This window comes from Glycine max, chromosome 9 (genome assembly GCF_000004515.6).
Source record: "Glycine max cultivar Williams 82 chromosome 9, Glycine_max_v4.0, whole genome shotgun sequence".
Classification (NCBI taxonomy): Eukaryota; Viridiplantae; Streptophyta; class Magnoliopsida; order Fabales; family Fabaceae; genus Glycine; species Glycine max.
The window spans coordinates 27,464,851-27,476,291 of record NC_038245.2 but is presented as its reverse complement, the minus strand read 5'-3'; the positions used below and the strand labels follow the sequence as shown (position 1 = coordinate 27,476,291).

Below are 11,441 nucleotides of genomic sequence, written 5' to 3'. Positions count from 1 at the left end.
TAGCTTTAGAGCTAACATGATATGCCATGAATTTTGCAAACACACTGTCAAGATTGGGGGCTCTTTCCTCTTCATACTGATTATAGGGAGTTAACTCCTGTCTCCACCCAGAGTTATTTGTGGAGTACATATAACAATTATCCTGGTAATGCTTCCTTCGACAAAAACCATAAGTTATTGGTGGAATAGAAATAATAATCTCCATGATGTTGAATCAAAGGATTGAGCTTATTCTTCCAGATGAGCTTACACAATTTCTTACACAAAAGTTAGTCGTATTATCCAACTAACATGTAACCTACCATCTTTTCATAGTAGAACACCGGTAACATGTCCACTATCATTGTTATCATCTATTTCTCAATGAGTATTGGAGTGGAGTTATTGACATTCTCAATGAGTATGTTCTTGCTTTGCACAACATGGGGACTGCCTGTGTAACATCCTAAAATATTACTAGTTATAAATTGATGTTTAATTGTATTTATCATATTATTTAACTATATGGTTAACTTGAATTATTCATGTGTGAATTTCTTGATGTGGATGTTGAGTTATGTGGTGTTTTGTTGAGATAAGTTGAAATTATGAGATTTCATATTTTACCTAAACCTAGTTCAGTAAAATTGATACCTCAGATTCGTTAACCGTTGGATCATCTTCAAATTTTGTCTGAAGCTTCTTAAGACATGTTTCCACAGTCTGACCGTTGGGATTTGGAAAATAACAACTTTTGGTCTCTTGATAAGAGAGAATGGCGTGCTAAGCACAATTCCAACCAGAGAGGGAATTGCATTGAGCAAGCAGAGGCGCGCTAAGCGAGATCTACAGGTTATAAATACGTTCCTCAGTGTGAAAAACATGATTTTTCACTCTCCTCTTCCCCAAAACGTCACCCAAACCCTAAAACCTTATTTTTCCACCACCCATGACCACCGGTGGCCGCCGTTGCTTGCCATTGAACCCCCACACCAAGAGGAACACTTTAATCGGAGCGGAATCCTTGGAATCCTTAGAATCCTCCTCAAGGATTCGGTGGAGAAAATACCCCAATCCTCTATTTCATAGTTGCTCCGAGGTAATCTTGATTTCTAAACCCTTCTCCTAGTTAGTTTGAGTTCCTTTTAGTGTCCCTTGTGTGTTGGGTAGTGCAATAAGGTGTTTTTACTCTTCCTTTGAAAAACCCTAAAGAATGAGACATTGCAAAAGTTATGTTTTTATAAAATGGGTGTTATTTTCGTGACCTTCACTAAACCCCAGTCACATTAGCGTGATCAGAATTTCGAAACGATGTTCCCTTTTTGTAGAATCCGAAACACCCCTCAGCCCTTTATGTTTTTTAAAGGGGTATTTGACTCCGAATGTTTTTCATTACTTTGTTTCTGAAATCTATATTAAGTTTCCTTTAATTTGGCATGTAGAGACTTGTGTTTGGACTGACAAGCGTGAACGAGAGACCTGTGAGTGACGCAAAGAAGAACTGAATGAGAGCTCACAATAGGTGAAGGGAGTTTATTATAAATTTACCATTTTTGATACCATAGTTAGGGTTAGGGAACCTAACTATGGGAATATATGTCTGTCCCTGTTGCATGCTGATTTTTTTAGAAAACAATGTTTTTGACGAATGGGATGTGATATATCTATTGTTGATGAATAACATTATTGTCTTGTTTAGACTTGTGTTGTCTTAAGACCTGGGGAGTGTGAATCTTAGGCATTAAAGATATATGTATATGCGGAATGTGACTTACTGTTGATGTTGCTATTGATGACTTTAATTGATATGTGATGATGTTCATATTTATGATGATATTGATTTGAGATGACGTTGATAATGATGATCATGCCAACATGAATTGATGTTATTATTAATGATTATGTTAATATGAAATGATGTGGTTGTTGTTGATAATGTCATTGAGATGAGAAGATGTTGATGTTGAGAGTGATATTGAAATGAAATGTTGATGATGTTGGAAATGCATTAAGATGATGCATGTTGTGTATGTTCATGGGGGGTGCATTGACCTTGTCCGATGTCCCTGTTAGGGGAAAATAGAGTGGTTAAAGAGTTTAAGCATCTCTGAGGGCATGGCTTGGGATCTTTAATTCATCCATGGTCAGTGTACTTGATGGTGCCCATGTTTCATACATTGGATGTTGTGTATGTTCGTGGGGGGGTGCATTGACCTTGTCGGATGTCCCTAGTGGGGGAAAATAGAGTGGTTAAAGAGTTTAAGCATATCTGAGGGGATGGCTTAGGATCTTTAATTCATCCATGATCATTGTACTTGATGGGGCCCACGTTTCATACATTGTATGTTGTGTATGTTCATGGGGGGGTGCAATGACCTTGTCGGATGTCCCTGGTGGGGGAAAATAGAGTGGTTAAAGAGTTTAAGCATCTCTGAGGGGATGGCTTAGGATCTTTAATTCATCCATGGTCATTGTACTTGATGGTACCCATGTTTCATACCTCATATGACACGGAAATAGTATAAACTTTGCAAGTAAGTACTTGCAGTTCCTTGTGAGGAGGACTACTTGTACTAGGGGGTGTGTCACTCAGTTTGGAACTCTCCCTTGTGACTCAAGCTGATCACCGTGGGGGGGGGGGGGGGGGGGAGTTGCCTATGCACGACAAGGTGGCCTCGACACTTACTACATAGTTTTCTTAAGTGAGGTGTTGTGTGGACACGCATAGGCTATTTCCTTGGGGATGGTGTCACATTGCATCTGAGAGTTGAGGTCAGGTGTCATACTGAGTATGATTGATTGAATCTATGGATGGATGATGACTATTTGTTGAGTGTGTGTGGATCAGTGAATGTTGTGCAAGCTCATGATATTTGTTAATGTCTTCTTACTAATTATGGTCATTTGAATTTAGTATTGGTTCTTTTTATAATGAACTCACCCTTGCAATTTTGTATCGTGTGGTTGATACCTGTGATGATCGTGAACTATGTTCGTGGGAGCAGAATGACAACAGTAGGGTGTAGGAAGTGAGATTCTGTTGTGGAGCCGCCGAGCCGACGAGATGACCTTGGGATTATTTTGGGAGAGAGTTGTGTTTTTTTAATCAACTCCTCCATAGATGGTTCATGATTTCTTTTGTTGAACTAAATATGTAAATCACAGATTTAATTATATGAATGAACAAGTTTAATTTCCATTATGTGTATGACGTGTACTGAATTACTATTCCTATATATATATTCACTTAAGTAATGGTGTGTTGTTTGGTGAATGTATGTTGAGATAAAAATTACTTTTATTTTTTTCATAAGCAAAACAAGAGAGTTTTCATTTAAAAATTGAAATTATCGCGGTTTAGAGTGGTGATATCGTAGTGACGAGGTGGGTCGTTACAACCTGTACTTCCCAATGCTTTGCCTCCCTGACCTAACATATTTGGGACTAGACGACTTGGTTGATTGATGCCAGACAGGTGAGTCGGGTCTACCTCAGTGGTGGCACTCGTAGTGGCAACTATAGCCGCATTGCTTTCCATTATTTTCTTCATGTTCAACATGGCCTCTATCATGGTGGCCATTTGGTCTTTCATGGCCTCCATGTCAGCCTTCATCTGTTCTTGCACCTTTTCTATTTCACTCATTACTCTAGCTTTGGCACGCATACGGTAAGGGTGTCGTAAAACACATTCCTTCCTTTTGATTACAATGATTACAGTTCTGATTTCAAGGAAAGAATGCAATGAGAAATTCCACCAATGTGAAAAGAAAAATAAGAATGGATGTATGTGAATGATGCATTGTTGAAGTATTGCAAATTTTACATAGGACATTTAGTAGAACATAGGGTTGAATCAATTCAGATTTTCATTAAAACAACATTGTTTGTCACATATTGTCACTGAAAATAAAACATGGACATCAACAATCCCTAATTTTTGTAAATTATTTAGCTCAATCATGTGTTGGCAGTAAACAAAGAAACGATGTAACTCGATCCATCTTCTGCCCCAACTTTTCAAGCTGGTTACTTTCATACTTGACCTTGACTTGATGAAACTTTCCTTAAAAACATGTGCTTGGTTCAACCCCATAATCCAAGGAATAGAAATTTTAATTGTCAATACTTTGACAACATATCATAGAGATGAATGACTAGGGCATACTTATGCTATGCATGGAAAATGTAATTATGAGATTGACATGAGATGCCCGAAGAACCATCATTTCCTAGTTAACCATGCATTAGGTACCATGTTCACGTGATTTTCAATCATTTTTTCCAAGAGAAATTTGTGTATAATCCCAACATGGTTGGTTTATAGCCATCATCATGGGACCCAACGCATATGACTAAGAATGTGGTGTAAACCTCCACGCTTCCTTGTGACTTTCTTTTTGTTCTTTTTTTTTTTTTTTTTGCAGAGGAAAATGCAAGGATCATGCATGAGTGAACATAACATGCAAACGATAAAAATAGAATGTATGTAGTTGACATGCTAAATGAAGATGTATGATAATGCAATGATTTTTTATGCAAATGCAATGCATGCATATGATAAATGAAAAATGCAGGAATGATATGTCCATCATGATGCCGTGAAGAGATGCATGATGCGATCAAGGAAAAAGCCAGAGTAAGTTTGCTATGTGCCCCCCTAATTTAGGAACCTAATGGACAGGATCCAAAAGTTCCCTTCTAGTGACAACTCCCAAGGGTGGTTTCATGTAACTTTCTTGGCTTCTAGAGATATCATCCTCTTAGGTAATACATTGTGGCGATAGGGACTATCAGCGACAATGCACCACCAAAAGAGGAAAACTCTAGATGAGGCTTCAATGTTATCAAGCGAGTCGGAGACCCAACATGACCACATATCAACCTCCACTCCTTATGGCTCACATAGACCTGGGTATAGGGCCTAATATCTCAATGTGTGTGCAAGGTGTAGGTGCCTATGTGTGCCTAGAAAAAATATTTCTAACTATGAATGTAATCGATAGACAAACACACACCAAACACAACAACATAGCAAATATTATATACAAATATGGCCAAAACAAAAGACAAAAGGGAAAAAGGAATATAAATAAAGAAGAAGTCACGATAAAAACATTGCACAGTGACTGAATGGCCTAACTCTCTAACAGTCCCCAGTGGAGTCGCCAACTGTCACAACCTACCCTTCGACGGGGGTGCGAAAAGGCCAAAATAATGGGCCAAAGCGTTTGTCTCCAAGGGAGAAAACGAGTGGAGTCGTCACCAACGTTTATTTGAGAGAAACATTAGAAAAACCAAAAAGACGAAGGTTTGCGGATTTTGAAAATGAGGGTTCTAGAGTTGTTTACGCATGAGGAATGTATTAGCACCCCACGCACCCGTCACAAGGGACGGCAACCTCTAATCGAGTGTGCAAAACATGACTTCAAAATTATGTATTTTTTCTTTTTTATATTTTTTTATGTATTTTTCCTTTTTATATTTTATTATTTTTTGGGGTCGACAAGGGTATTGCCCTTGCTCCTATGTATCCTCAGGTGCGATGAGGAATTCAGATCTGTGTAGTTCTTTGAGTCTGAAAGTTTGTGTGCTACGTTGATTTTATGTTTTTTGAAAGGTTGATTTTAATTACGAACAAAACTCGTTTAAGGCGTTGGACCTTGAAACGATGTTTTAAACTTTGAAAAGCGGAGAAAGTCGTTTAAGGCGTTGGACCTTGAAATGATCTTTTGATTTTTGAAAAAATGAGAGAGTCATTTAAGGCGTTGAACTTTGAAACGATCTCAAGCGATATTTGATAAAAAGAAATTAGTTATGAGTTGGTTTTATTTTGGTTTTTGTCTATCAACCTTCAATCTTTTTTTTAAAGATAACTTGCGACACTAACGATCGGTTAAAACTTACTTTAAAAGGAAAAGCGAGTACCAATGATAGGAGAAGGAGATGAAGATGCACAAAATAATAGAGAGGACCCCTAAGGGTTCATAAATCATGTTCAAATCCTTAAAGACAAACACTAACCAAAGGAAGAATGAAGAACGAATGAAGAACGGATGAACGAAGAATGATTACGGTCGCAATTCGGCAACAATTTAGCTTCTTTTTCTCTTCTTCCTTCTTATTTTCTCTTCTTTCTCTCCAATCCTTCGCCTCTGAACCTCAGAACCTCCCTCTCAGTCCCTCTTCATGCTTACTTATTGCAAAACAAGGCATTTGGGGTTATGACAACTCGCCCAGGCAAGCTATTACTTCATCCTGAAGCAACCTTGCTCGCCTAGGCAAGTTGGTTACTTCACCATGAAGTTATTTGGTGGCCTAGGCGAGCCAGACTTCAGAAAAAGCCTTAAAATGACCCTTTTGCCCTCCCCTTAGGGTATTTTTGTATCCTTGATCAAAACATTGAATGATCATATGTTTCGCATATAACTGGCGTTTAATACCAGGAGTCAACTAACAAGGATCAAAAGATCAACAAACGATAGTCCCCGGACGAAATTAAGGTATGACAGCACAAATGCAAACCAAAAACTTAAATATTTATATTTACTTTTAAATTCTATAAATTAATTTTTACATAAATATATAATAGATATATTAAAATTAGTTTATGAAATATATTTTTGTTACAACAATTTAAAATTATTCACTCAAAAATAGCATAAATTAAATTATTTTTAATTTGTGTATGATAGAGACTATAAGTATGATTTATGAGAAACAATCATTCATATGGGCAAACCATTATGGAAAAAATAAATATCTTTTTGCGAGTAATAAACATAATTGCATATCAAATACTCAACAATATTTACTATTAATGTAAAATCAAATAAAATTAGTGTTACTTAGAAATTGTATAAAACCAATTTAATATTTTGTTGATTAATTTTATTTTATAAGGTTGAAATTTTTATACTAAAAGTAAATTTAAATCTGATTTGTTAGTATATTTATTAAAAGGTAATATTTTGACTTTGCATTTAAAACAAATTTATTAAATATATTTTCAATATAAATAATTTTAAATTATTTTATAAATAGTATCATAAATTTAATTAGTTTAAATATTTTTTTATAGTAGAAATCACAAATATTATTCATGATACACAATCCTACTCGAAATCATTATTTGTAATAAAACTCTTGATGATATCATATACATAAATTATAATAGTTTTAGTAATTGTAGAGACCACAAATGTGAGGAGGAAATCTTGCTCAAGACCATTATAGATGACAAATTTCTTTATTGGAGTAGTTTTAAACTGCACATAAAAAATTCAATAATATTTATTTTTACTTTGAAATCCTATAATATCATTTTTACATAAAATATAATATAATAATTTTATTAAATATATTTTTATTGCAAGTTAATTTTAAATTACTTATTCAATTATATCATAAACTATATTAGTTTTAATTTTTGCATATTAGGTAGTAACAAATATCTTAAATTTAATTTATAAAATATATTTTTATTAAAAAATAGTTTTAAATTACTTACCCAATAAAGTCTTTCTTCAATTATTTCACATAAGCACTTGTAAAAAACTGAATAGTATCATAACTTAAAATAATTTTATTTTTATGCAAGACAATTCTACTTAATATAATTATCGACGATATAATTATTTTTTCTGAGTAGTTAACACAACTGCATACCAAAGGTTAATTAATATTTATCTTTACATTGAACACCCATTTTTACTTGGTAATCAATTTTAAATAAATATTAAAATTAATTTATTAACATATTTTAATTATAATAATTTCAAAATAATTACTAAAAAATATCATAAATTACATTAGTTATAATTTTTTATGATAGAAATCAAAATTATAGGGGAACCATTATGAATGAAAAACTCTCCTTGAGATTGATAATTTAACATAATAACATATCAAAGAATCAACAATCCTTTTTTTTTTTTTAATTTGGAATCTCACAAAATCATTTTTTTAGTTAGAAATTGTATAAGATAATTTTATGAATAAATACTATTTTTAATAATATTTGTATTATATAGTTGAAATTTTTATACTCTCAATTAATTTAAATTTAATTATTTAATATATTTATTAAAAAATAATATTTTACATCTATATTTAATGACTTCATATACAATTTTTTAATTAATATTTATAAAACAAAGTTAAATATCATTTTTACATAATTATATATAAATATTTTAATATTAATTTATAAAATATATTTTATCAAAAAATATATTACATACTGACTAATATCATAAATTAAATTAATTGTTGTAGTGTTGAATTGTTTTTACATAAATATATTGAAATAAAAATTTATTAGATGAAAATATATAAAAACACGAGTAGCGATTTCAATTTCCGAATCAGGATTTGGTTTAATTTTTTTTCTTGAATACTCTAATATTTTTTTTTTTTTCATTTTTGGAGAATATAAATAACTAATTAGGTTTATTTTAATATAAAAATTTAATTTTATAAGTAGGTATATTTCTCGGGCGCATAAATACAAGAGCGATCCTTGTGGATGCACGGCATCTTGCTAGTATACGTATAAAAACTTGGACAGGGTTCTAATTAATTTCTTTATTATTTTCCAAATTCCAATCAAAATTTCCAGTACGACAGTTTGGAAAGCGAACATTGAAATTCAGATAGGGTTCATTGATTGATACGAATAAAAATTGAACACGACTTATCGTCTGAAGCATCTGGCAGGTTGATTAGTTAGTCCCTTTTGTGACAATGATTTGGTGATTTTGAATCTTCGGGTGCAGCAAGATAATCGTGAAAATTGGGTCTCCAAAATTTGTTTGTAAGTTCTCCTCTTTCTTCGCTCCCTTGTTTAGATTCTGTTTCAGTCATGTGATTTTCAGATATATATTCTTGCGACTTGTTGTTGTAATTCATATCTTGTATCGTTTACTTGGTTTGCTCTCTACTCTAGTTATGATAAATGCAACGAATATGAGTTTTGTCTTGATATTATTTTTTCTTTTTTTCAGTACTAGCTAGTAGGATATATTGAATCATGTGTTGTGTTGCAGGAGGGGATTTTGTTTCTTGAGCTAAACCAAAACATGAATGAAAATACTGTGAGGTCTGCTGGTGCAGATCTGACAGCTGCTATAGTACCATTGTTGAAGCTGCTATGCCTAACAGTCATTGGACTACTTCTTGCAAACCCAACAATGCAATTCATTCCCAAAGCTACATTTAAGCTTCTTAGTAAACTTGTGTTTGCATTGTTCTTGCCGTGCCTTATATTTACTGAGCTAGGTGAAAGCATTACTCTTGAAAACTTTGTAGATTGGTGGTTTATCCCTGTTAATGTGCTTGTGAGTACAGCTCTTGGTTGCTTACTAGGGTTCTTAGTGGTGATAATATGCCACCCACCTCCAGAGTTAACCAGATTTACTATTATAATGACGGGATTTGGTAACACTGGAAATCTGCTGCTTGCTGTAGTTGGATCTGTTTGCCATACTAAAGATAATCCATTTGGGAAGAATTGCAATACCAGAGGGGTGGCATATGTTTCTTTATCTCAATGGGTTTCTGTTATCCTTGTATACACTCTTGTTTATCATATGATGGAACCTCCTATAGAGTATTATGAGATTGTTGAGGAAGAGGCTGAGATTGAGGAAGAGCGGACACTGAATGATATCAGTAGACCACTCCTTGTAGAAGCTGAGTGGCCTGACATTGAGCAGAAAGAGACTGAACATTCTAAGACACCCTTTATTGCCAGGATCTTTAAAAGCATCTCGGGTGTTTCCTCGTCTAATATTCCTGAGCTTGAAAGTGGTGGGACTAGTCCAAAGTCCATTAGATGTTTGGCTGAACCTAGAGTTGTAAGGAGGATCAGAATTGTTGCTGAACAAACTCCCATTCAGCACATACTTCAACCCCCAACAATCGCCTCTCTATTGGCCATCATCATTGGCACAGTGCCTCAGCTGAAAGCTGTGTTCTTTGGATATGATGCTCCGTTATCTTTCATTACTGACAGTTTGGAGATTTTAGCTGGGGCAATGGTACCTTCTGTGATGCTTATATTGGGGGGTATGCTTGCTGAAGGACCGAGTGACTCTAAACTTGGACTTAAAACTACTATTGGTATTACTGTTGCAAGACTCCTGGTGCTTCCTGTCCTGGGAATTGGGATTGTGGCATTGTCAGATAAGCTAAATTTCCTAGTTGAGAATGATGCTATGTTTAGATTTGTGCTTTTGCTACAGTACACCACACCAAGTGCTATTTTACTGGGAGCAATTGCCAGCTTAAGGGGTTATGCAGTTAGTGAAGCTTCAGCTCTTCTCTTCTGGCAGCACGTGTTTGCTCTTTTCTCCTTTTCCTTGTACATTGTAATCTACTTTAGAATAGTTATGTATGTCTGAAGTTGCAGTATATCTTATTGCCTTGAAGTTGTTGTGAGGTTAGAAGATTGTTGCCACTGTATTGTCCTCTACTGCATGAGGTATGACGGGGATAAAATTAATTATTGCATTGTGAACTGTATCGGTTTGGCACTGATGAATGATGCAAATAATTTTTTCCTATGATTTTGAGCTGGGTAGATCAACTTTATTTATCCTTAGAAAGTTTGTCTGATAGAACTGGTAGTGTAATTTCTACACTTATGGAGCTTAAGTAGCACATGTTACACATTCATATCAGGAAGTAAGCATGCTAAGGTTGTGATTTGAAGTTTCCCTTTGACTATTCGGCTCAAATGGTTCATGGGTGTGCCACCAAGCCCTTAGATTTATTATTAAAATATTAAAATATTTGAATGACTGAGATTAAAATTAAATAATATTTTATCTATTAAAAAAAGCAGAATTACAACTTTATCCCTAACTTGTCAATTGCCCCCACAACATTTTTTTCCACTTAAATATATGTAATGATTTTTATTTTTGCCGCGATAAAAAATTTGGTTTTCCCATGATTTTTTTAAATGAATGTAAAAAATTATATAAAAGAGAAAATAAATTAGTACTAATTTTATCATCTTATATTTTTAATGTTACATTATCGACAATGAAAAAACAGACTGCATTTTTAAAATATGAAAATGCATAGAGGCAATGCAATTTATATAAACTTGGGTATTGTGATTTTTTTTATCATATTATGTATTTTGTAAAAATTTTAAATATTTTTCTTCTATAAAAATATTATAAATAATTTGTTTGCCCTCACTAAAGCAATGTTTTTGCTATGCCATTGGACATTATGCAAGTTTTTCTCCCGCGACGATAGGTTTGTCCTCGACATGTAGCCTCTCATGGTAGTCCATGTCACATGCCACCACCAACACTAGAGGTGGTGCAGGTGTTCTCGTAGCATAAACTACAAATGCATTCTCACTACATCAGCCACACATTGTTCTCGCTGTGTCGACGAACTCAAACAAGAATGATCCACCATAGAAGAAAGAAGGAGAAGGTGAAACT

At 34.1% G+C, this 11,441-nt stretch overlaps 1 protein-coding gene across 2 annotated transcripts; it reads left to right on the top strand.

Annotated features, from left to right (window-relative positions):
• Nucleotides 1-8,507: 8,507 nt before the first annotated feature.
• On the top strand, nucleotides 8,508-10,653 carry LOC100786253 (membrane transport protein). 2 transcript variants are annotated; one of them, NM_001317508.2, is made up of 2 exons: nucleotides 8,508-8,791; nucleotides 9,024-10,653. In NM_001317508.2, the coding sequence occupies exon 2, from the start codon at nucleotides 9,057-9,059 to the stop codon at nucleotides 10,377-10,379; it is 1,323 nt and encodes a 440-aa protein (NP_001304437.2). In that variant the 5' UTR covers nucleotides 8,508-8,791; nucleotides 9,024-9,056; the 3' UTR covers nucleotides 10,380-10,653. The 2 variants fall into 2 exon arrangements, with proteins under 2 accessions (NP_001304437.2, XP_006587233.1); XM_006587170.4 differs by having other exon boundaries at nucleotides 8,510-8,791; nucleotides 8,982-10,541.
• The last annotated feature ends 788 nt before the right edge of the window (nucleotides 10,654-11,441 follow it).